The 27,010-nt window shown below is 37.6% G+C and overlaps 3 protein-coding genes across 7 annotated transcripts in view; 2 read left to right on the top strand and 1 right to left on the bottom strand.

The window, feature by feature from the left end:
- Positions 1-17,591, bottom strand: part of galt (galactose-1-phosphate uridylyltransferase) — a 96,376-nt gene extending 78,785 nt beyond the window's left edge. The window contains exons 1-6 of one of the 2 annotated variants that reach the window (XM_056736250.1): positions 17,468-17,591; positions 15,913-16,082; positions 14,161-14,236; positions 13,077-13,125; positions 10,419-10,548; positions 4,899-4,955 (exon numbers count right to left, since the gene is read on the bottom strand). In XM_056736250.1, the coding sequence (XP_056592228.1) occupies positions 4,899-4,955; positions 10,419-10,548; positions 13,077-13,125; positions 14,161-14,236; positions 15,913-16,020 (420 nt within the window). In that variant the 5' untranslated portion in view covers positions 16,021-16,082; positions 17,468-17,591. The other variant, XM_056736249.1, reaches the window with a different exon arrangement.
- A 29-nt stretch (positions 17,592-17,620) lies between these two features.
- sigmar1 (sigma non-opioid intracellular receptor 1) lies at positions 17,621-20,329 on the top strand. The gene is made up of 4 exons (XM_056736251.1): positions 17,621-17,881; positions 18,907-19,107; positions 19,515-19,607; positions 19,691-20,329. The coding sequence occupies exons 1-4, from the start codon at positions 17,737-17,739 to the stop codon at positions 19,918-19,920; spliced, it is 669 nt and encodes a 222-aa protein (XP_056592229.1). The 5' UTR covers positions 17,621-17,736; the 3' UTR covers positions 19,921-20,329.
- A 188-nt stretch (positions 20,330-20,517) lies between these two features.
- On the top strand, positions 20,518-26,688 carry katnal2 (katanin p60 subunit A-like 2). Of its 4 annotated transcripts, none has more exons than XM_056736704.1 (17): positions 20,518-20,543; positions 20,703-20,850; positions 21,359-21,429; positions 21,514-21,680; positions 21,815-21,851; positions 21,938-22,061; positions 22,179-22,277; positions 22,363-22,458; positions 22,535-22,612; positions 23,808-23,906; positions 24,810-24,873; positions 24,952-25,070; positions 25,162-25,253; positions 25,645-25,755; positions 25,847-26,009; positions 26,171-26,273; positions 26,383-26,688. In XM_056736704.1, exons 2-17 carry the CDS (start codon positions 20,740-20,742, stop codon positions 26,520-26,522), a joined length of 1,674 nt encoding a protein of 557 aa, XP_056592682.1. In that variant the 5' UTR covers positions 20,518-20,543; positions 20,703-20,739; the 3' UTR covers positions 26,523-26,688. The 4 variants fall into 4 exon arrangements, with proteins under 4 accessions (XP_056592682.1, XP_056592680.1, XP_056592681.1 ...); XM_056736702.1 differs by having other exon boundaries at positions 21,938-22,097; XM_056736703.1 differs by lacking the exon at positions 20,518-20,543 and having other exon boundaries at positions 20,627-20,850; positions 21,938-22,097.
- Positions 26,689-27,010: the final 322 nt, after the last annotated feature.

Here is a 27,010-nt window from a genome sequence, read left to right as displayed (position 1 = left end):
AATAAAAAAGAAAAACTCTCTTTTAAATAATTTTCCAAAGATTTCTAATTAAATATCTAAATTGTAATAAGAATCCTTTGCGGGAGCAAAATCATAAAGCACATCTTGGTCTCTCTTTCTGTTTCAAAAGATAATTCCGGCCTGGCAGAGGGAATTCGCTAGCACTTTAAACGAGCCACGTGTGTCTGGTCGGTGAGCTCCTCAGTATTCTAGCCACTGATTTGAATGTCAGCAGTGATGAAGGGGGCATCCATTGAGCTAAGGACGGCCAGAGCGCTATAGATGGGGAATCTAATCGCACAGTCACACACCTGTCTTTCAGCCCTGGAGGCTGTACCTATGAACCTAAGGAAAATAAAACGCCACTCCATCAGTCTCTAGAATGATGCACCTAGCAAAACAAAACAACCCAGGGCCGCTAAATACGCTAGCGGTGACAACATCAGAGATATTAAAAAGTGTTGCATCTTCTAAAAAAAAATAACCAGAGGCGAGTTACTGAACATTTCGGTTCCTGGTCTTTTCTTAACAGATGGTTCAGATGATTGACGTTTCTTGACATACATGCCTACTATATATTTCTCACCAGAGAACCTGTGGTGAGCAGCAACTCGACTCTTCGTATCAGCCATGCAGTTCCAAGAGAATGTCAATCACACATCACTACTGGCCAGTAAATGTTCTTATTGCCATGTCACAGCTACCGATGCTATTGAAAGTGCTAGGTAAAATGACACTGTAAAGAAAGCTGTGTGAATGAGATATGCAATCATTAGATCAATTTTGGTTAGTGGACTTGCTCAGTATAATAATGTTATGAGAAGCTTGCTTTGGTGACAGACAGGTAAAGTAGATGAGGTGGGCCGAGATCTGGACTTCAAATAAATGCGTCAGGCACAATATTTACAATGGACCGTTTCATGGCAGTTTTATGTTTCTATCGTCGACAGTCAGCTGATTTTGCAGTCCTTTACAATAAAATATAAATTCTTTTGTGAAAGATTCAGCACACTGTAGTTTCATTATTTAGAGGAATTGTTCAGCCAAAAAGGAAACATCTCTCATAAACAACTCACTTTCCTGTCATGAATGTGAAGATTTTTTTATAACAATGTGTCACTTAAATATAATTTTATTAAATATATCAATCGTAAACGTGATTTTGCCAAAAAAGCTCAAAAATGTGGCTTCAGACAACAAAAATTAACATTTAACTTTAATTTTTACATTTTTAGGTGAAGTATTTCTTTAATTATTCCAGGTTTTTTTCTTCAATTTCATTTTTTTCAACAATTTTTGTCACCTTTTACATTTTAGCAAGTATGAATAAAAGATAAGGATTTTCAAATGTTGATTAACTTTTGGGAATGGGATCATCGTTACAAATCGTGAAATTTTCTTGTGGGAAAATATTCTTCAAAGGATCTTGACTGGATTCCTTTTTGTGCTTGTAAATTAAATCAACCCTCAATTTATTTAATTTGTCAGAAGTAAACTAGTTGGCAGTCAGATCAGAATATGTTAAGTCTTATATATATCACATTTGTGGAAATAATTTAACCATACTCTTTTAGAGTAACTATAACACACGGGGCCTTCAAAAAATAAGTCACGCTAAAGATGTTCCTCTAGAGGATGTTTTCACACTGTTTTAATTAATGATCAAAAAGTGGTTTACAAGCATCTGGCTTGATACAAGAAACAAACTCAAACCGACCAAAAACAATCACAAAAACACTAAGGGGCAGATTGACTTAACACAGCAAACGCAAAAAACGCAGATGGGACTTGGGAAGTGACGAGTGCAAACGTTAGCAAATCTTGTTGCATGATTCATTTAAATACTCTCCTCCCATACATTTAGCATCTGAAAGGTTCTTACAAATGCATTTGTAATAAGGACAGCCGTAACAACAACGGTCTTTCTTCTCAGCGCTAATTTTACCCTGCTGTTTTTTTACAGTGGTGTCAGCCCCAGCAAAACCTAGTTACTAAAGCTAAGATAGAACAATATTATATTTAAGTTCACTTAAATGAGTATTAATTTGGCTAACCATAGCACCATGTGCAGTTTTACCAAACTTGCAAATTTAGACTTTTCAGACACCTTTAGCGACTTATTTTTCAAAAAGCGACTTTAGCGACTAATCTAGCTACTTTCTGATTAAACCTTGGCGACTTAGCGAAACATTCTGCTTCACTTCTACTGCCCCGATAGAGCGAGTCTTTGCTTTCCCAGTGCAGCACCGCCTCTCTCTGTGTCTACTCTGTTCAGTGAGCGGCAAGAAGAAGCAGCACATTCAGTTCAGACCGCAATGAAACGTGAATGAGATACGGATGTACCGACAGTGTTTCCAAGAACTAATCAGTGACCTTGTTTGAGCATTTATGATTTAAAAACCAACACGGATGGAATCTAGCTCTGTTCAACAAAAATGAATGGTGGTGTGTAGGTTTAAGTGGTCAAGTTCCCTCAATATTAAATATATTTTGTTGTCTGCCAACAGAAACAGAAAAATAAGAGATTAAGAACCAATTTATTGTACATTTGGGTATATTCTTTTATATATAATTCTGTATACGACAGCTCAGAGAGTAGAGATGTGAAGCAGACCTGAAGTGCTTATCTTATCAGATACTATTTGATGGCATGATTGATATGCAAATTAGCAAGTGACGTCATCTGGCCACATTTAGCGACCTTTAGGGCAGGCTTTAGCTACTTTCCATTTAAAAAAAGGTGGGAACACTGCCCATGTGAAATACCCAGACCCCTAAAATTGAAAAGTTTCTGAAGCTGAAATTATTATTTGACAGAAAAGCAGTACAATAAGCGTTTCAACAGATAGAGTCTGTTTGTGTGCTGATGTTTTCTGTTTGCTCAGGGGTGGGTGGTTATGGATGATATGAGAAAGCGTGGGACAGACACGGAGACGAAGACACAGATGATCACAGACAGCTTCTCTCCGCAAACACTCTCATCCAACGCACCTCCCGGTGAAGGTGGGCTGACAGATACACACAGCTTATCCATCTCTCTCAGGGCATGCTGGGTAAAACTTGTCTCCTGCCAACTGACAAAGACCTAAGCCACACAGAGCTCCAGTCTCAACACAGGGCCACACGCAAAGAGAGAGGCACATTTATTTAGTCATATTCAGCCCTGGTCGTTGATAAAATCATATGAGAAACTTAAGAGTAGTTTACGGAAGATTCTATCTGAGACGCTTTCAGAGTCCTGAGCGTGTGTATGCTGGGAGGTTGACTTATGTTTGGGGACCATGATTGATATCAGGTCCTGCAAAGACTGGGGCATGGGGTGGATCTGTTGTCATGTCATGATGCATAGATGAGCTGTTGCCAAGGTAACAGTAAGATGGGTGGTGCTTAAGGGTCTATTAATGTTTGGAAAGGGAAAAATGTTCATCTGGGTAGACAAAACCTCACCAACAAGTAAACCATTTGTCAATTTCTGGCATTAACAATGGTTGGGCACCTGGTTTTCAGAACAAAGGAGGATGGTGGGCTTTCGGGAACAATAATTAGTAGTGTTTGCTTTAGCTAGCATCACCATTATTGTTGTACATACTTAGGCTACTTAGGACCATGTATGTAGCTTTGATACAGTTTAACTTTTTTTGTACTACTACAGACACACACAATCTGACCATGTAGCTTGTTGAGGACAGGTGCTAACAGTACTCTGACCCGCATGTCTAGGGACCAGAAAATCAGTCAAACATGTTGTGGGGCCCTATTTAATATTGCAATCCAGTTTAATGATGGAAATGAACCATGTTACAATTCGTCTATTAACTTTGTAATGATGTATAGTAGCCTAGTTCTCATGTTTTTATACTTCCTCATTGCATCAACATAAACATAAACATATTATGACACAAATAAAAAATTGCAAGGATGACTTCTTTTTATAAACCATATTACATTATCAGCTACAAGCTAATAAGTTATTGTTATCTAAAAGAGAATTTGTCAGCACTGAAATCGGGTTGGTTAAAGCTGAGAGATATGAAATGTGGTAAACAATAGATCTATGATGTGACTATAAAACTCAATGTTCTTCAGGTGTGGTGTATTATAGAGAGGTCTTTAAAGAGAAAAATATGAGCAGTTTAGTGACAGTCCCTTTAAAAAGAGCTTTACATTAATTCAACTCAAGGTCCTCCACTGCCCCCTAGTGGAACATATGACTATACTAAAACAGATAAATGAAAACAACAAGAGAGTGCTCAGTGTGTGGCCGACCCAGTGAGATTGGCTTGCTGCGCTGTCACGGCACGACAGTGACAGCTTTCCAGCGCTCAGAGGAAATGAGAATGAGACAGAGACTCAGACTAAAAAGTGTGCTTGGAAAAAAAGCAGCTCTGAGTCAGAGGGAAAAAACGAAGACGTTGTTAAAACACATCATTTACATGTAAAGCTATCAAACTGAAGAAAGTGTCATATATTTCTAACCCACTGCCAACCTCGCAACCTCCTTTTTTTAACAAAAAAAAAATACAGAATCCTCCAAAGACAAGTCCTCCCGTCTCCAAAGCTTAGATGTGAGAGTGATTTACTATTGGGAAGATTGTTGCGGGGAAGTCTTTTTCCTAGAACGTTCTGTTGTTCTCTAATTGGAGTCTACCTGGGTTTTTAAGATCCCACTTGCATTAGCTCAATCCTGTCAAGCGTCTCTCTGCTGAGGTGACAGTTAAAGACCTATTCCTGCGTCAAAAGGTGCATTGCACATGGTCAAAGTCTGCAGTTAAGGCGTCTTAATCCAAAAGTAAAAAACATTCCAGGTCTTTCAGTCTCAGTTAGACGACCAGAGCAAAGACTAATTTGTAGGAGAAAGGGGGAGAAAGATGTGACATCAAGACAAGGTGACAGGGTACCTGACAGTGAGGATGAGGGTTCGAACAGCCCATCGTGGATCCTTTATTCTCAAAGATCTGAAACGCAAGAGAGACAGACACAGAAAGATTACATCCTGTCAAGGTTCCCAGACATAACAAGCCGCATCATACACTACACAAGCATACAAAACAGCCCCAAACATGCTACGAGTAGTCAGGTGCAGACACAACACATGCTCAGTTATTGACACATGAGGAGACCAGAGCACACAGCGTGGTTTAGAAGGTAACATCCTGTTGAAGGAGCTTTAAGACTTCCTGGTATCTCCCTCCAGGGTGATATAAAAGGATTGGAGCAGGATCTGTCCCTGACTACTTCACTTGATAAATATTGACTCGGCTAAAGTCACCGCTCTTCAGGGTCTGTAAATCGCAAGCGCGCTGATGTGTTTAACAGAGAGGAGATAACCACCGGTTTTATCAGGATTCGGTAACCAATACTCTCTTGTGGGACAAACTCCAAGAAATGCAACAGCATTCTTATATATGGTACTCTGATTGGACCGAAATGATGCCTTAGGGTTCATTTGTCTTTAATTATTTATTGTCACACGACTGCAGCCATTGGGATTTTTCACACAGTTCTTTTAAGATGTTCTATCCAGTCATGTCACAACCAATTTCCAGCAACACGTATTTATCTCCTGCTGAAGGAGTAAATGTGGCCCCATGTTTTAAATTGAATTTACGATATTGGAGACAGGATTTTGGACAAATGGTTTTGCTTTGCACAAGCAGTAAAACCAAGTAATGTCAATGTAATTCATTGTCACAGCGCTGCGCATGTGCAGATGGAGGGCAGCAAGTGATTTTCTCCATGATAACACTCCACAAACTTAAAAATGCAGATTATTTTGTGTCGTTTATGAATCATCAAAAATGTGTGTTTTTATTGTTTAGCAAAAGCTGTTGTTCATGAAGGGGAAAAATGCGAGTATTGACTGAAAAACTGGCTTCTAAACCTGAATCTGCGGTCAGGAGGAGCCGAGTCGGAAAAACTTTCTAACGTACCTAAACAACAACCAGGAAAGCCCAAAATTACTTGTCATAAACACTATAGCTGCTGTTAAAAGAATGAGTTTCATCTAAAGAGTCCCCTCCCCAAGAAACCAAATAATAAGGCTGCGACAAACTGAGAACATGAAACTTTTCCGTTACCATGTTTATATTTGATATGAGAGATAAACAAATGTATTACATTTGTTTTCCTGTGGTCATAGTTTCGTTACATTAAGCTGTTTTCTTTTAATAAAAGCCATTGTTTATTATAAGTAAGGTATGACAGAAATGTGGGCTTCCCTGGTCATTTTTTGGGTCAGTAAACCGTGTTTTCCCCATTCCCCCTTACCCGGCTTCTCTGGAGCACAGATTCAGGTTTACAAGCCACTTCGTTTTATGGTTCGATCAATTTCAACAGCCATAAACAACGCAAAACATAGGTATCTTGGGTTTGTGAATGTGTAGTGGTTCTCAGCCTTTTCATGGTCGCAACACCGTTAACTAATTTAACAAACTGCCCCCCCCCCATGTTGTACATTAAGGAACAATAAGAAAAGTTGTCCATATGTTAGATATAGTTTATAGATTTATAATTAAACTATATATAAAGAAGCTGAAAATACCTTTACATGACAGATTGATCCCTTAGATCAGGCTATAAATGTAACAAGCCTGCAGATAAAAACAAAAGAAACCCAGAAGAAACCATCATGACTTTGACACGAGCGAGAGTTTATTTGCAGTTTATAATACAGATGCGGTGTGGTGTCATTTGCCAGTCGAAAATAGCGCTTTACATCTTTAATAACTGTCAACAGCTTTTTTTTAAGATTCTTTTTTGCAGTTTTGGCCTTTAATTGTACAGTTTAGTGGGCAGGAAGAGAAGTAGGAGAGAGAAGGGGGTGGGATCGGGAAAGGACCACAAAACGGGATTCGAACTCAGGTCGCCCGATGTGCAATATGTCGGAGGACTGCCCTCTAGGCTATCGGCTTAGACAACTGTCAACAGCTTTAAACAGCCATCCAAGTTCAGAAATATATGAATAGGCACTTTATTTACACGCTACTTCCTTCAAGCGCAATCTGAACTCATCGGCAGAGAGACTTGAACTTATTCTGAAATTAAAGTCTGAAAGACAAAGATACTTATAAGATCTACCTGTTTCTTAAGATGATGTAGAGGTAATTGCTGCTGCTTCCTGAGTGGACGTTTGCCTACTTTGTAGATATCAAGCTTTTGTGCGCAGCCTAAACTTGCACCGAGCAGGACCTACAATGAGTCTGTGCGACTCCTCATGCACGCAGCTTTAGTCAGAACATTGCCCTACGTCAATTTCAATTGCGTTCCTCCGTGCATTCACGATCGAGTTCCAAAGGTTGGGGTTTCAGGGATCCTCTGCGCCCCCGCCCCCCTGATTGAGAACCACTGTGATAGTGAATTCCTATGGAGAATATCACTTGCTGCCCTCCAGCTGCACATCACTCGTCATCAAAACCACGTGATTGCAAACAACCTATTAAAGAGTAACTAGCACATGAGTTTTAAGGTCCTATTTTGGTTTATGGATTGTCCAACATCAAGTTTATGTACATATAAGGTTGTAAAAACACTATTATGTCGTAATAATAGGTCATTATTCTTACCTTACTTCTTAACTGACTCTCAAATGATTCGTTCCACAATGCATCTGTCTAATCTCGTCCTATCCGCTAGCCTAGTGTCATGTGATTGGTCTGATGGTGTAGTCCAGGGCTATTCAAATCTTACCCTGGAGGGCCGGAGCACTGCAGAGTTTAGATCCAACCCTGATCAAACTTGCACACCTGTGATTTTCTAGCGATACTGAACAGCTTGATTAGCTTGCTCAGGTGTGTTTGATCAGGGCTGGAGCAAAACTCTGCAGTGCTCCGGCCCTCCAGGGTAAGATTTGAGGAGCCCTGGTGTAGTCTGTTGTGAATGGTCAAACGCGTTCGTAACAAGCAAGGCGGGACGAGAGCGATTGATGATAATAAGTCAGCTGCGCATTGAACGGTATCGCATCCGGCAGTCGACCGTGCGGGAGCTGCCGGCATTTTACTTTCATTTTGTGCTTTGTTTATTTTTTATTAAAAGTTGTTGAACGTTCGCCAGTTCCCGCCTCCTTCTTCCAATTCCTTGAATTTGTTACAGCGTTCATCATGTGTCGCAAATGGAATGCCTACCATCATTGCTGGGTTATGGTTTACGGGTTATACATTTGAGAGAAAAAGTATGTGAACCCTTTGGGCTTACTTGGATTTCTTCATAAATTGGTCATAAAATGTGTTCTGATCTTCATCTAAGTCACAACAATAGAGAAACACAGTCTGCTTAAACTAATACCGCACAAACATTATACGTTTTCATGTTTTTATTGAACACAACATGTAAACATTCATAGTGCAGCCAATATGCCCCAAAACACCCACCACAAACCAGCTTATTGGTGGAGCCAATTAGTACATAATGGGATGATTAGGAGGCCATGATGTATAGAGGCGAAAATGCAAATTTGGACAGGATGCCAGGGGTTACACCCCTACTCTTATTCGAAGGACATTCGAATACCACAGAGAGTCGGGACCTCCGTTTAACTTCTCATCCGAAGGATCCTTTTTACAGAATAGATTCCCGTCACTATACTGGGGCATTATGACCCACACAGACCACAGGGTGAGCACCCCGTGCTGGACTCTTACAGCAGCAACCATTTTTTTCTCATAGGTCTCCTATGCAGGTACTGATCAGGCTCAACCCTGCTTTGCTCCAGTGGGCAACCCTGTCTTGGACTACAGGGTAATATGGCCGCCTTTGAGTTTCCTGCCTCTTCCAAGATAGCCATCACTGAGCTCCCTGCCACTGCCAAGATGGTTACTCTGGCGGCTCTGTACTGACTTCCTGCTCCACCCTGGCTCCCTGCTCTACCCTGGCTGCCTGACCAGCCTGCTTCACGTTGGAACTCTTGAGCTTCGCCCTAGCGCTTTCTGGATCTGCCGCTTTGCCCGGTCTATCCCTTGTTACACTATACTACCAAGTCCAAAATACAAAGGCTAATCTTTCCCCTTATAATATAGGGAACTCACATGGTACATATTTTACGTATACTACAGTGATAAATTGGGGACCACCTATATGTGACGGCATGGCCTATAAACAGAACGATTGTTTACAGATGAAAATCTCAAAAGCTTGATTAGTACTCTAAGGGAACAGAGGAAGCAAAACTCAATTTAGGGATGGGCACAAGTACTCGGACGCGACAGCGACAATCGATGATGAAAACAATGATTGTTTGTGTCTATAAATATATATAAATTGTTATGCTCAGTGGTCAGTATCATAGTGGCTCAGTTGTCAGAGCATGGCACTAGCAAGGCCAAGGTCGTGGGTTCGATCCCAGAGGATTCCACATAGTCAGAAGCAAATCTACAATACAATGCAATGTACGTGGATTTGGATTAATGCATCTGCCAAATGCATTAATGTAAATATGATTGTTTGGAGTCATGTCCGGAGCACTGAAGGGGATATTGAAAGTGCACAGCGATGTCTGCTTTCATTTTGATATACTTGATGAAAAATGCAGTCAAGTGCAAAATGTGCAGCTCCTAGCTCCATACAAAACATTCAAATCTACTAAGCTTCATTCATTATCATCTTACACTCTGTCTACACAAGCAGCGCAATGCAACGTGGCAAAAGCAAAAAGAAACCAAACAAGGCTTTTGTTTCATCTCTTCACACTGCATCCAGTTAACACAGAATTTCTGTTTATAATAGGTTCTAGTGTTGTATTCACGGGCCTTGCGGAGCAGGACGAGCGTTTTCAATCCATTCCTATGGAAGATGACCAAAGTGAGCATTCCTCTGGTCCACAAGTTCATAAGAATGGATTTAAAACGCACGTCCTGCTCCGCACCAGTATATTTAGACACAAAATTTCTGGTGAAAATTTCAGACGAGCATAAGAGACTTTACTGTCAGACAGTGACAGACAGAAATGTGACAGGCAGAGATGTTCATTTTAGAAATCCAGCAAAACATCTTAATTCCCTGCATTTGTATCCAAGCAACCTTTCGAAGTGCTTCATTATTCCCTTAAAGGGGCATTAATGTTTCCAGCAGTGCCCAGCATTGATCAGCTCCTGACTGTAGAGCATCTCCCAATTGATCCAATTAGTGCTGATGAGGAAGACTGGGACAAAACCGAATCGAGCGGCGTCCCTGCCTCTGACTTCTTTTAATGCTCTTATGCAACAGTTTCTCTCTGACTCAATGAGTTCTGGAGGGAAACTGTCTTTTGGTGACAAATGGTGTAAATGTTTCATTAAGTTGCAACACGTCCCAGTGCTTCATTTTTAAAGATGAGTTATGTCTTAATACATTTTTCTGCAATATAACATAAGCTATTTGCCTTGAGAATGTCAAGTAATAAGTGCATCAAAAGCAGAGGTGAGTGTATTAGGAATGGATGTACGTGCCTGCACCCATGTGTACGTGATTCCGAGCTCTTCGATCAGCTCCGCCCACTTGTCAATCACTCTCCGGATCTCTGCTGGCTGCATGAGGGGAAGGGTGATGTCAGACCAGGGGTGAAAGCACATGACCTTACTGGGAACAAATAAAGCAAAAATGTACTTCTACAGAATAAATGTGTACATAAAACTTAAGAGATATGATTAAATCAAGAGCCTGTCAATAGTATATTTTCTGTGTTTATAATCTAGCTATCAATCGATCAGTTCATTAAAGGATAGTTATGTGAAGTAAAAATGATGTCATCATTTTTTTCATGCTCATTTTTTCAAAATCTGTATATGACCCTTTATTTTGTGATACACGAGATGATGTTTTGAGAAATGTCTCAGTGGTTTTGTGTCCATACAATTGGAACTCCATGGAGGCCAGCGATGCAACTAAACTAGCTGAACTACTAGTTAAGTCCATGCTCTGCCTTGAATAAAGCTTCACAGCTGCGCCTGCAAACTTTCCAAAATCGCATTTTTCAGGCTTTATATGGGCCAATCATCTTTCTCGACTAACCGTCCTTGACTTGTTTGTGCCTCAAGCACTGTTCTTAATACTTTGAAAACAATGTCAGATCCCAGTGCATTACAGAAGAGCGTCAGTTGAAGGGGTCTGTGTGCCTGTGCTCCTCTCCGCTATGCCACTAATTGGGTGGTTGCGCAGCAGACACAGGTGCTTTTTCAAAGCAGTTGTCTATACCAATCGTTTTCCAGTAAAGTACACTTCCTCCTTCAAAAACAATGCTTTGAATTGTGGAGATAAGATCGAGGTTACTAGGCATTGTGAAAATCAGGTTTCTGACTAAATTAAAATACTAGACAAGGAAAGGGTCTCTAAGACATTTGGAAGGTTTAGTTTAAATCAAAACAACCATGGTGCTCTTATTTATTGGTCTAATTCATTAACTTGATTACAGCGCCATCTAGTGTCAACAATAGTTAACTCAGTAATTTTATTTAGCTCTTTATAAAATAAGCAGCTTGAAGGTAAAGTTCATTATTTATTAAAAGTGCTTTTGGATGAACTCAGCTATTTTCTTTCAAGTATCTGAAACGTCATTAATATACAGTATTACATTGACACAAACTTAAAACTAACCTGAGAGTTAATGACAATGTCATTTTTGTATTTATGACTAGGGATGTAACAATATTAGGGATATCGTGTTAATGCAATAGAAAAAATGGCTCAATATTATGTGGTCATATGACTGTATGAAATGATAGGGCTCCCGGGCCTTACACAGAGAATGTTTGAAACCTTTGGCAAGGTCCATCAGGTGCAATTATTTTACCTTATAAAATCTCATAATATAACTCATACCTCTAAGCAACAGTTATGATTAGAGGATAAAGAAACACCATACTTATTGCATGTTTTCAAGTCATCATTTGTCTTTTTTATATTTTTACTTCCCTATTTATGACATTTAGTCTTTTTTTTCTGCTATAATTTTAAATGAGTTAAAAATAACATGTACATGTATATTGAAAAATTACACAAAGAAAAACAAACAATAATAATAAAATTCATATAAATACTTCAATATGATAACACTGCAATAAGTAAGAAAACTGTAGTCAGTAACTGTAGTCAGTGGTGCCTCAGGAATCTCAGTTGCTAACATTCAACCAAATGTAGAGGTTTGGAACAACTTGAGGGTAATTTATTTTAGGGTGAACTATCCATTTAAATCATAAGCAATTGAAACACAACTATATAAAATATAGTTTAAAGTTAATTATATATGTATTATGTAAGCTAATAATATGTTTATTTTACCTAAATAATGTTATGGCAGTATTCACTGAAGTGGCCTAAAACTACTTATCTAATTTACATTGGCCTAATAGACTAACACAAGCCATGCTCTTGTGCATACTCTTAATACTCGCAAAGGCCTCGACCAGACTAAACCTCTAATATTGTTTCATCCATCGCCACGATCTAGAACATAAAACCGTTTAATTCTTTCCTGTCTGCTCTCCTGATGTGTCCCAGTTCAAACAGCACAATCAATTTCCACACACAGCCCGATTAAACACAGGGAAATAGTTTATTAGGACTGCTTTGGAGAGGCCACGATCCAGAATAACAGAGCTTAAGTGATTGGCCCTCAGTGTCGATCCTATTTATGGCGATCTGTGCAAATGTGCCTAATGACAAAACTGCATAAACCCTGCCACACAACATTACCATGGTTTGTTGGTCCTGCTCCATATGTGCCTCATGGCCCTAAAGCTTGCTAGTGCAAAGTCACTGCTGCAATGCAAGAGTGTTGTGTGTGGTTGTCAGGGCATTGTGATGCGGTTGCTAAGGTGTTTTGGATTGGTTTAAGGGCATTACTACGTAAGTGTAAGGGGGTTGCTAGAGTGTTCCAGCAAAACATTGTACATCCAAAAAACTTTAGTTAGTTCTTGACCAGCAACTTGTCCATAACAACCACAATGTGGCAAGAGTTACACACTAAAGTTTAAATTCCTCTAAATTTAAAGTATACGAGCGACAATATGTGGTCAAGTTGGCCTTAATGTACAGTATGGTTAATAATACAATAATTTACTTATAATAATGATTTTATTAATTGTTAAGGAGAAGAACAGTGCACTCACCAGACGCCTCTGGCTGCTTTGCTTCTGAAAAGGGGGTGATGATCTGAACCTAGAACATTATAAATGATAACAAAAATGTATTTATCATGTATAAGTAATATGATTGTAAACAGAGGGATCAGAACATTAACACTCTATCTCTATTATAACTACATGAAACTACAAAAGAAATGGTTAAGGGCTACCATTATACGGTGATGGTATTCCATTCCATTCCATTTTCTACCGCTTATCCGAACTACCTCGGGTCACGGGGCGGTGATGGTATATACTATGAAATTTACAAGGTACTTTAAAGAAATCCAAATGCAGACAAATATGTAAATCAGTTCGACCAGTGTATTTTTAAGAATTACTTCAAAGAAAATGTTTGCTCTCAAGTCGAAAGTTTAAAATGTTACTATCTGCAAGAACAATATCTAGCAAATAAAATAATTTTAAGCAGAACAAAATTTAAAACTCCTCCAAAAGTCCTGAATTTTACAGGCCTTCAAAACCCTTACCAGTCAAATATCTTTTCAATGAAAGTTTTTTCTTTAACCTTAAGGTGTATGATTATAACTATTTTACCAGACAAAATATAATTGTGTCAACATATACATTTCTTAAATTCATAATAAGAAGAAGAAGAAAAAGGAGCTAACAAAAAAAAAACTCAGCATAGATGGGAACTCCAGCATTAATGTTTAAAAAGCAGGGTGAGACCCCAAAAAGAACATTCTGAAATTCTAACCATAAATCATAAAAATCTCTGTAACGTCCAAGAATTATATGACCTGTAAAACCAGTGCTGAAAATGGAGGGACTCGAGGGAGCTGTTTTCAGGGAGTGAATTTTAAAGGAGATAGAGTATCAGTTCAAATGTAGAGAATTTTTTATTTATGTAGTAGCATAACAAAATATGCATATTTCAAACAGAAAGATAGAGGTATTTTCTGCCTGTCTTTATTTTTTTTAAACAAGATGTCTCCTATAGGGCACCTAGTGAATCTTGGCCATTTCCACCACTGCCCAGAACCATGTTACGTGTTAGATGTAAAAGCATGCTGTAATTTTTGCTGGATTTAAGGAATGTTCATAATACCGGGATCAGGAGCATCTGGCTGGAGAGCAGGAAAATCGTTTTCAAACATGAATGTGCTTTCATACTGTGGATTCACCTGCAAATCACATGGGAAAATATACAGTATTGAATGTAAACTACTACATGGTTGTTTTTACACTTAGTTTATTTGAGCTCTTCAAAGGATCTCATTTGACTTCAGCAAACTTACGTGAACAAACCATGTAATCTATGTACTGCGCATGGTTCTTTTAAAATAAACTATATGTAAAAATCAAGCCAAAAGAATATATCTAGCTTTTCTGTAGCTCAGTGGTGAGATCATTGCGTTAACAAGGCAAAGTTGTGGGTTCGGTCCCAGGGGATTGCACATACCTAAGTATAAATGTATAGGTTAATGTAATGTAAGTCGCTTTGGATAAAAGCGTCTGCCAAATTTGTAAATGTAAATATCTAATCAAAGCAACCTCCTCAAACAGTGCAAACACACAAATACTATAAGATTGTACACTCACCTAAAGGATTATTAGGAACACCTGTTCAATTTCTCATTAATGCAATTATGATGGTGGTGTAATGGTGTGGTGGATGTTTTCTTGGCACACTTTAGGCCCCTTAGTGCCAATTGGGCATCGTTTAAATGACACTGCCTACCTGAGCATTGTTTCTGACCATGTCCATCCCTTTATGACCACCATGTACCCATCCTCTGATGGCTACTTCCAGCAGGATAATGCACCATGTCACAAAGCTCGAATCATTTCAAATTGGTTTCTTGAACATGACAATGAGTTTACTGTAATAAAATGGCCCCAAAAGTCACCAGATCTCAACCCAATAGAGCATCTTTGGGATGTGGTGGAACGGGAGCTTCGTGCATCCCACAAATCTCCGTCAACTGCAAGATGCTATCCTATCAAAATGGGCCAACATTTCTAAAGAATGCTTTCAGTACCTTGTTGAATCAATGCCACGTAGAATTAAAGCAGTTCTGAAGGCGAAAGGGGTTCTAACACAGTATTAGTATGGTGTTCCTAATAATCCTTTAGGTGAGTGTATATGATATATAATGCTAAATGATGTTAAATAATCTTAAATATCAAAAATGTCTGCAGAAATGTAAGAAATATAAGATCTCAACAATGCTTTTGCTGGGTCATTTTTATTTTAAATGTTTTATACATGTTACAGTAAATAGTGAAGTCTAGTGGTTGTGCTGTGGGCAAACTCCATATAAATGCTTCTAAATGCTTAATTGATTGTACTTAGTGGTTTATTGCAATTGGCAGACAATTTAGCAACTTGCTATGTCATAGATATTCACAGAATATACATGCATGCCTGAAATATTTCTGATGTAAACAATAACCAAACTTTTGGTTTTGTGAAAAAGTCTCATTTAAGAAATGGGCCAAAGCGATTGAGAAAAAGTATTTTTAAAAAGCTTTTGTAATGCTCTAGGCTAATACCATATTTACACCAGATGTGGCGCAGCACGATGCGACCCGACAAGAGACAATAGAAGGCATTAGAACCTATTATAAATTTAAATTTTGTCTACACCTGACATGGCGTTGCGACAATTCCATTAGAAAAAGGCCTAACGAGATAAATGCCAAGGACAATAACTATATTAGCAACCATACCAATTGATGACAATGTTATGTTGAGTTTCATGCAGATTTATACAGTATATTATATGCGAATGGAGAGCCATTCCGAGAGGATCTCAGTGAAGGAAAAGAATGAAATTAAAAAAGGAAGTCTGCTCACCTCTCCATTTGCTCTAACACTACCAGGACAGAGGGGGTTGTTTGGGTCATGGCGTGGGACATTGTCTTCCGGAGGTTTCTCCACCTGTCCTTTCCATGGACGCTTCATCCGATGGGCTGAGACCAGAACCCAGGAGTTCCGCAGAGGATTGTATCTTAAATGCTGATGATCTTAGAAATATATCAAGATTGCAAAAACAATTGGAAAATAATTATATAAATAATTATAAAAGCAACAAAAAACAAAAAACAAAAGCAGCTCATAACTCAATGAGCCATAGAAAAACTGTTAAACACAATTGTGTAATCATTTGACAAAATTTTCACTCTTTAGGTAACAAAAAAAATATTCCAGTATAACCTGTAACAATCTGTAAACATTATATTTTCAATCCATATGATGTCATATAAAGTTCAGCTAAGTTAACAATTACTCATTTTGGCAGACACTTTTATACAAAGCTGCTTTTTCGTGGACTATACATCTTTTTCTACATTTTCTATGTGCAATCCCTCGGATCAAACCCATGACCTTGTCGTTGCTAGCGCCATGCTCTAACTACTGAGCCACAGAAAAGCTAAAAGAGTCGTTAAAGGCAACTGTTATATACTGTGTGCAATTCAGGTACATCAAATAAATTATAGTATTTAGTTACTTTCCTGTAAAGCATTACACACATTATTTATGCCTACTAGTAAGTGATGTTGGTGTAGTTATTAACTGTGTTTATCACATTTTTAAATTTAAGGTAGAACAAGCTGAAACCATAAACAGGATATTTGAAATAGGCTAATATGCAGATTTATTATAACAACACTAAACACTAGTATTAAATAACATGTATTTCATTTATATTTAAATATGAATTTTACAGACATGTTAAGCACCACGAACTTGAACACACAATGGTGAGACAAATCCATTTTTAAACGATTCATTTGAACGAATCGAATCTTTAAAATGATTCGGACTTCGGGTGCTAACATCACATGATCAACTATACAGCCAGCCATCACGCGATGCATCTAGTGCGCGTCTTCAGACAAGTTTGAAAAGATAAAGTAACTTTCTACAACGGAGCTCTAATGTTATATTACAAGCTTTGAGTTAGCTTTTCTTGAGCCAAGAGAAATCAGATACCATTATACTTTAAAGATATTAACTCAATTTGATCTCTTTTGCCCGTATTTCAGTAAACCGTTCCAAGGTTAGGTATTTTGTTTTTACAAAACAACCATTCTTTACCTTTAGGGTGAAACATGGATTTAGTGCAACTGTCCATCTTACTACACACAGATATAGAAAAGTCCTTCAAATTGGGGTTTATCCGATCATCCAAACAATAATAGGCTGAATCTGTTCAGTTTGGTTGCGTGTGCTATCTCTCTCACTAAATGTATAATAAAGTACAATAGATTGCGCATAAAAAACGCAGCAAGTCCCAAAGCAGGAACAGCTCTATGATTAAAACGAATGATATGGTCAGTGTTTATAATTGCACACAAAATAAAAATATGACTCAAATTTATAAATAATAAATTTCGTTGTGTCTTACGTAGTTTAAAGGGTTTTCGGTTTATGCGTTGCTGTGATGGCGTAATGATGATAATAAGGCTCCTTTCTTGCTGTCTTCCTTGTTGCGAGTTTGACGCGATTGGATGAACGTCAGCCGTCGGTGCAACCGATTGGTCAAAAAATGTGACGGGCCAACGTCACATGGCGTCAGCGACCTTTCTCGTTTGCCATGCTGTGTGTATGAATGTGTTTCATGTGTTTTGTTAAACGTATTTTTAGTTTTAATCAGACAATTGATTTCCGATCAAGATGTCTTCAATAAGAAGTGTCCTAAAACTGGTGGTGCTTTTGGGTATTTTGGTGTTGACAGTTAATTTCCTGAGATATTGGATGGCAACTAAACAGTATATTTTTACAAAAGAAGATGTTGCCAAGATAGCCAGACAATATGCGGGTGAGTAATAATTTAAACCTGTTTTTGGTGAACAGCAAGTTGCTGGATTTGGTCATATACGTTGGCTAGCACAGCCTGGTGTATTGGAGTTCAGTGTGTTGCAAATATGTCGTAAAAAGTGGTGGAACAGACCGCTATATTGCTTAAGGTTTAATACTGTAACGTTACCTTATAGAGGCTTCATATAAAGTATAGTAGCTTTCATTATGTACTAATAATGGACTGTAAAAGTGTTGCCAGAAGTTTTTTTATATTTAGCTTTTACTTTTGCGTCCAATAACATTACAGAATGACCTCGTAATTTTGATTTTAAATCATATTTAATAATAGAGTAAGAGATCTGTCATTGAAAGCTATTGTCCTTTAGATTGTCAATAGTGTTTTTTTCCCAGAATTATAAAGTTATCATTTGTTATTCTTTACCCTCAGCTTTTCTGGTTTTGTAAGATGTTATAATATGTGACCCTGAATCACAAAACCAGTCTTAAGTAGCACGGGAACATTTGTAGTAAAATACAAAAATACATTGTGACGGTCAAAATTATAGATTTTTATTTTATGCCCAAAATCATGAAGATATTAAGTAAAGATCATGTTCCAGGAAGACATTTTGTAAATTTCCTACCTTAAATATATACAAACTTTATTAATGTGAGTGAATGGGCTGCCACAGTGTTCCTGATTAACAACTCCATAGGTAATTTTCTCAATATTTTGTTTTTTTCGCACCCTCAGATTCCTGAGTTTTAAACGGTTACATCTCAGTCAGATTGTCCTATTCTAACAACTTGTATATCAATAGACAATTAATTTATTCAGCTTTCAGATGATGTAAAAAATCCTAATTCGAAAAATGAACCCATAAGACTGGTTTTGTTGTCCAGTTGTTCTTGAAAAAAAATATGGTAAATGTCTTTGAATTCTTTAAAAGTCTCTCAAAGCCTGTACGTTAGCTTTGTGTAAGAAACATTTGATGCAAGCATTCAATCTCGCTCTTCGTTTTTCCCAACCCATCTGTTTGTAAGGCCAAGATCATGAACAGGCTTTCTCTAAAGTAGTAGTGGAGCTGCGGAAGAAGTATCCAGGTCACATTCTGCCTGATGAAGACTTACAGTGGGTGTTTGTAAATGCTGGCGGATGGATGGGGTCCATGTGTCTGCTGCATGCATCTCTTACGGAGTATGTACTGTTGTTTGGAACTGCTGTGGACACAGGTGGACATTCAGGTAACCTGCTCATGGTTTAAAAAAAGCCAAAAAAATCTGCCTACTCTTAAAAATCTTTTAAAGAACATTTTCTGGTTCTATTTCTATTTCATGCAGTGTTCCTTTACCTCAGGTGGTAGAGCATTTAAAAAATATTTTTCTATATCATGTGAATCTTCGTTGTAATGTTGATTATTCCTTTAAAATATAGTAGTTGGAGTGATAAATAAGAATAATGGTAGAAGCTTTGGTGAATATCTCCCATGGTGAAATATTTTGGTGAAATCCACCAACATAGACAGACAGCATTTTTGGGCCTTCATGTTTGTGTTTCTGTAGTAATACCACACATACATTAGGAATGACTATAGTTGTCCTTTAGGATTGCTGGTATGTTCCACTTATGTTCTGCTTTGTATCTCTTGCAGGCCGTTACTGGGCGGAAATATCAGACACTATCATTTCCGGAACATTCAGGCAATGGAAAGAGGGAACGACTAAAAGTGAGACTTACTACCCAGGTATGACAAGTTAAGCACCTTAAACAGTGTTCTATGTTCTGACCCATGAATTTCAACAATGACCTGTGGGGTTTTGGGGGCAGGTGACACTATAGTGCACCCAGTGGGTGAGGCTACCTCAGTGCAATGGAGCACAGGAACATGGATGGTGGAATACGGCAGAGGGTTTATTCCTTCCACGCTAGGCTTTGCTTTGGCTGACACAGTCTTTAGTACACAGGACTTTGTAACCCTATTTTATACTGTTCGGGTGTACTTGAAGGGTATGCTACTTGAGGCTAGCACTTCATTAACCGAAGCCGGAATCCTCTGAAAAATCACACTAGATTTTTGGTCATGTATCTTTATGTGGATAATTGATCACAACGGTACGACTGACATTTATGGAAATCACTTACTGTAACTACTATCCAATTAAGAATTTTTAGTTTTTTCCTACTTTACAACAAACTGATGCCATTTGTAAACGTGAAAAATCTAAATAGCGTGGCTGTTTCTTGGTAAAGACAAAATTTGTTTGTGTGCATAGCACATTGTTTTAACAGCTCAATACTGTTCTGAAACTGTTAAAATTAATGTATTTTGAGATTCCACTCTTTGTACCTGTTTTATTTGTACATGCTTTCATAACAGATACATTTATTACTGTCCAAAATTGTTAATCAAACTGTGTCTCTGTTCAGCCTGCAGTCCCTCCAAAATAAAAATATTACGTTTTTGAACTGGTTTGTCTTTTTTTAAATGTGAACATACCCTTAAAGATAAGCTACCATAGAAATCACTGTATCTGTAAAATACTGTAGAAGTGTTCATTGTTTTCTTATAATTAAAGCTATTACCAATTTTTAATTGTAGTGGGTGATTTTTCAGCAGAACTGTGGAAAAGTTACTGGGTTTATGGCGATCTTTCAGTAATGTTGACTTGTAGTTTGAGGGGTATTGCATTGAAGTAAAAATCATATACAAATGTATAGTTAAAGTTTTACTTATTTACTGCACATAACTGTATGCTCTTGCATTCATGCATTTTTCTTGTTAAAAATGCTTATCGATATTGCGAAATGCATATTACAATATACGTACGCAATACATTAGGCTACCGTTTCTGCTGGAGATCATTGTTTTAGGACCTATGATCAGGACACACACACACACACAAGGGCTCAGGTCAGATGTGCATGTTCATCTCACTATGGATTTTTCTTATCAAGCCATAAAGACTGCTAACCAGGCCAGAGAGGCGGTGAGTGCTGCAATGTCTTTAACTTTTATCTGTAGCAATTTAATAGATAAAGAATTTGGACTTTTAGTATGCTAATATGTATCTATAACGGCGTTTAACTACAGGACTCTATAAAAACACAATATGGCCGGTGAACAGACATGCCACACACACTGAATGGATCTGATGGTATTAATCGTTTTTAATTTCACTAAACGCAACATTTATTTGTTAATTAGCGGAAGGCTAATCGGCTAAATGCGTGAGTTACATGTTGTCATGGCAACCTGGCACGTTTTGCTTCGCTGAATGAGTGTGGCGCCATCTATCGAATTGACACACAACGCACACACACGGATATAGTCATATTAAAATCAAAATCGTTTTAGAAAATACGAGTTTAATTATGTAAGAATAATGTATTTGTCCCTTTTTAATATACATTAGTATGAAACATCTAGAATAACTATGAAGAGTTTCTGAATTGCACAAAAGATGATAATTTAAATGCAATAATATGTTTTCCTAGGATGAACTGAGAATAGAGACAAGGAGGAGAAATTTGCTGGTTTTGATTAATCATCATTTACTGGAAGAGGGGTTAGATTTTTATTAATGTGATTTATTATTGATATGTTCTTAAAGGTGCATTTGTATAATTTAATTTCTGTTTTGTTTTCACAGGTATACAGATGCATCAAAAGCCTTAGAAAAAGAAAGTAGTGTTAGTTTATGTAGTTTCGAAGTCTGTGATAATGTAGACCTGGACACAGTTCTTATGGAATATGAGAGTTATTATTATATTAAGTTTCAGAAATATCCAAAACTGACAAAGAAGCTGCCAGAACAAGGTATAACATATTGACTGATAACATATTGTCTGTTATAAGTATGTTTATACTTCTAGCTAGTTATAATTTGATGAACATTAATTATGAAATATTGTTTAATAATGGCGTTAATAAAAGTCTTGTCTTTGAAATAGAAGTGAATAGACTTGTAAAAAGTGGTGGCAAAAGAAGGTATGTTCAATACTTTTACAACATTGGCATACAAAGATGTCCTCTTCTTATTGTGCATCAATGCTGTGTAAATGTGTTTCTAAAAGGACATCTTCATTGAGCAGTCAAACACTCCCAAGAATCAACTCCACCCGACGACCTCCATCCAGAAACACTGGGAAAACTTTGGAATCAAAACTTTCAGGGAGAGACACCAGTAAACACAGCAGTGTAAGACTCCAAACATCCATCACAACCGCGAACCATGTAAAGAGCTCCAAAACAAAATCAATTAAACAAGCAATCATATCATCTAATAAACGTTAAATAATAACTTGATCCTTTCAGGAAATTGAGTACATGTCCCCAGCTGAGATGTCTGAGTTTGGCCTGAATGTGTCACCTATCCACAGAAATGGAACAGGCGAGGGGACTCACATGAGAAAGGTCATTTTTTGTGAGATTCTTTAAAATTGAAAACATAAAAAAAAATGTAATGGGTTGTAAAATGTATTTATTGGGGTTTTCTCAGGGTCATATGGTTGATTACAGAAATCTGATTCAAGATTCAGTGAAAGGGTCTGCAAGTAACTCGATAAAAATCTTGCCCTGTGCTTCAGATTTCTCGGTAAGTCCGCTTCAATTATACTGCTCACTTTATACAAACTAGTATATAATTGTCACTTATATTTGACTGTCTACAGGAGCGGCTGCTGAAACCAATAAGTGCCTTCTTTGGCATGAATAATGAAATGAGAGAGCTTGCAGCTGTTATTAGTAGAGTAAGTACTCTCTTTTGTAGCAATTTAAAGCTGTATCAGGCAATATTATTTTAGTTTACTGAAATTAAAACTGTTCCTGTTCATTGAAATCAAATAAAATACTGACCTTAAAATTGTTGTCTTAAAAATAAACTGAAATCAGTTTAAAGCACTAAAATAAAAATAATAAGCAAAAACTAAAATATAAATATAAAAAAATAAATATGAATTAATCTTTAATAGAATTAATTAATAGAAACATTAAAATGAACAAATTAATTATAAAATTAAAAAACATACACAAATATTGCTTAAACTTAACTTAAACTAACTAAACATAAAAAATAAAAAATGAATAAAAATAAAATCAAAAACTCACTGTGAAACTCACAAAGACTTATCAAGAAGATGTTCAGATCCTATTTTACCCAAAAATGTATAATATATATAATTATATGTATGTATACATATAATTAAAATAACAAAATAAGACTGTTATATTTTTTCCCAAGTTTTTTCAACAACAAATGCGACAAGTCAAAAAGTAATTTTTCCATGTTATTTTGAGTTTTTATTTACACCAGCCGCATCAGCAATATGCAACAAGCTACAATGGATTCTATCTTTGCATCGGTAGCTTTTTTAAATGTCGAGCATTATGTCGCGTGTAAGACCCAGTGTTATACAGTAATAAAATATTGTGTTATACAGTAATAGATATTGTTTTAAAATAACAATTAGAATAAATTAAAGGCAGTGACATCAAAATTATGATGTAAAAATGCAATACATTGCAAAAATGTTTTATTGCAAAATATTGTGCAATTATGACATGACATATGAAAGCCACGGTATATATTTTTTTGCCACTAGAGGTCGTGTAGTCAAAACAATAACAAAGGTGTAGCTTGATTACACTGTGAGTATTGAATGAAACAATAATAAAATTAAACTGAATAAAAATTAAATCCTGGATTTAAACATTGTTGGAAACTATTGAAATAATGTAAATACACATGTGAACAAAATATATAACACCGTGCAAGTGGTTTTGGGATTTTTTTAATGCTAAAATCTTGTTCACTTTGTAATAGAATTCTATGTCACTCAATATCAAAGTACACACACGGACACACGCATGAACACACACACACAAGGTGGAACATGTATTATTGAAGCACTCCATTTCATCTTTTTCTCCTGTCTTTCCATAAAGGATATCTATTTACACAACCCCAATGTACGCTGGGACGACATTATAGGCCTGGAGGCTGCCAAGCGATTAGTCAAAGAAGCTGTCGTCTATCCCATTAAGGTGCTTGGCTGCTAAACACTTTGGTATTTCTCAAGCTGCCGCCTGCCTTCGATTCTGAATACATCTCCACTAAAGGCTAGCGGAAAGCAAAGCATTGGGTTATTTCTTAAAATGACATGAAATCTATACCTGAATACCATCCAATCCAAGCGCTAGCGTATCTGGCTCATCTCTGGCTTCTGTGTTGATGACTACAAATCCACAACACGCTCCTGACAAACAGGAAATGTAAACATTATTTGTCTTCCCTAACTCAGTCGTGTGCATGAAGGAGGTCATCGCGTAGAATGATTTAGAATTTCTGCTTGTGCACTTTTTTAGACTGAAGAGGGATTTCATGGTTCAGTTCAGTCAATTCTGGGCAATTTTTACATAAAAAAGTTAAAGGACAGGTTATTTAGGTAGTGTTGACAATAAGGGAAAACATTAACTGCTGATATTTACCCAAGCCTGAGGTGAAGAAAACACAATTCTCATCATCTATTGGTAGTTTCTATTTTCCTGGCAGTATTGTTTATTGGTTATTTTGGGACAGGGATTTGAACAAGCCTCTGTAATAAACTTTGGGACCCCAACCATATTTGTGGATCAGTATATCACGGGGATTGTTAGCAACCCCTAGTAGGCCACCCAGAACACCCAAGAAACACCTCTGGTACACTAGAAACCACACAGATCACCACTGATCCACCTAGCAACACCTTAGCCAGCAATCTCCTTGAAAACATCCAGAGCACCATCTCAACCGCCTAGCAACTCTCTTCCAGCCTCAGAACATGGACAGGCACCACTCATGTTTTCTTTTTAAATTTACACATCGACTTCATGTTTCACATGGACATTTTCATTATATCACCACAGTGTGCTTGTATAATAATTATAATAATAATCCTTTCTTTTCAGTATCCGCAACTCTTCACAGGAATTCTGTCACCATGGAAAGGGTTGCTCCTATATGGACCACCTGGTGGGTCCTTTTATATTTTCTATCTACATTCTTGTACTGTATTTTATTTGTTCGATCCTTATGTGTGGCCTAAAACAGGTACAGGGAAGACTATGCTGGCCAAAGCTGTAGCCACAGAGTGTAACACAACATTTTTCAACATCTCTGCATCCAGCATTGTAAGCAAGTGGAGAGGAGATTCTGAGAAGCTGGTTCGGGTCAGTGAGAAGAAATGTGCCAGTAATCAACAGGAATTGGGTATTTTCTCAGCTTTGCAGCAATACGTCTTACCGTTAGAACTCTCCGCAGGTTTTGTTTGAGCTGGCACGATTTCATGCCCCGTCCACCATCTTCCTGGATGAGCTGGAGTCTGTGATGAGCCAGCGCGGGGTTGGCCAGGGGTAAGAGAGAGTGACAGTAGCTGCATCCGACATTTTGACTTTGTGACTTTTGCGTTTGTATATTTGCTCTACTTGTGTGCAGCCCAACTGCTATTGCTTTTGTAATACAATAAAACATTTTTTTTTAATTACTCTAACTGAAACAATTTAATGTAACCCCCTGAGTACTCCAACAGCATATACAGTTTACATCAAGCAATATACATGTAGAGCAATATACCACTTCGTGTTACTCACTTGCTTGTATGAGCAATAGAAATAGTGATTATTTTGCCCTAAGCAAACACCTCTAATAATTTAGTCTTTAATGGTTTTCTGCTTTGCAGCAATAGGATCATTTAAATGAGGCTAATCGTTTAATAATCTTATAATAATACATCTGGTCTTCAAGGAGTGAACATGAGGGCAGCAGGAGAATGAAGACAGAGTTACTGGTTCAGATGGATGGACTGGCACGATCCAACGATCTCGTCTTTGTACTGGCTGCCTCCAATTTACCCTGGTGAGGCATTGCACGATTATAATAAAGTGTATCATTATCTTCTGATAACTTGTGGCTCTGAATCTAATCTTTGTTTTTTTCTTCTCTTCAGGGAGTTGGACCACGCCATGCTGAGAAGACTAGAGAAGCGGATCCTGGTGGGTCTCCCGTCCGCACCTGCCAGACAAGCTATGATCGGTCACTGGCTTCCTCCAGTTAGCAACACGTCTGCGGTCGAACTGCGGACAGAGCTGGATTACAACATGCTGGCACAGGTAAAATAGACTGATGGAAGGGTGTGAAAGCACTTTGTAAACCTCACTGGGCAGTTCCACAGATCTCAGACCAGATTCATGGAATCATTCTTATCCACCTGAGCTACTGTATGATTAGCCACTGGATTGAGTAAACAGATTTTTATTTCCCAATATTTCAGGAGACTGAAGGCTACTCTGGGTCAGATATTAGGTTAGTTTGTAAGGAGGCCGCTATGAGACCCGTGCGAAAAATCTTTGACGCCCTTGAAAATCATATTGAAGGTAAGAAATGTTTCATGTTCAGCTCGAAACAACATCAAACTGCTGCTTCATCACGAAATCCTGTTTTGGCCATAATTGACCCTCTCTGTTACGCCATGTATCTTCACAGGTCAGTCCAACATGCCGGTTATTGAACTAGAAACTGTGACCACAGCAGATTTCCAGGATGTTATTGCCCACACAAAACCCTCGGCCAGATGCCTGACAGATAGGTATTCAGCCTGGGAGAGAGAGTATGAGTCCGTTTGAGATGCATTCATCCCAACCAGACATAGGCTATTACAGCATTTTTTTCTCAGTTTTACTCCAAGGTCTTTTAGGATTTCAAAGAGATTTTTTATATTTAAAAATGCACTAGAGTCGATTTGGTTATGCTGTATTCATAAAAAAGGCTATATTAAATACACTGCTCAAGGCTCTGGTGTTATTCTGGCACATTTATGTATAGCTTTGGGATCTAAGTTCATGTCGATCTTTAACCTTTGTATTTGATTTCTTATTTTATTTTATGCTATGTCTTGTTCTCTTTCTAATTATTTTATGTGTGCTGCTGTTTATACATACATTTTTACATATAATATAGGTTAATAAATAAGACCCCAAAGCAAGCCAATAATGGAAATGTGAATGAAAGCGATTACTACGTTTTAAAATTATATATTTAAATTTTAAATTATAGACCAAGCCTGTAGCACAGTGAACTGTATTCTTGCTCTAGGCACATAATAGATATTGGC

The sequence above is a fragment of the Triplophysa dalaica genome, chromosome 22 (genome assembly GCF_015846415.1).
Source record: "Triplophysa dalaica isolate WHDGS20190420 chromosome 22, ASM1584641v1, whole genome shotgun sequence".
Taxonomy (NCBI): Eukaryota; Metazoa; Chordata; class Actinopteri; order Cypriniformes; family Nemacheilidae; genus Triplophysa; species Triplophysa dalaica.
This window is presented reverse-complemented; position numbering and strand designations above follow the sequence as displayed.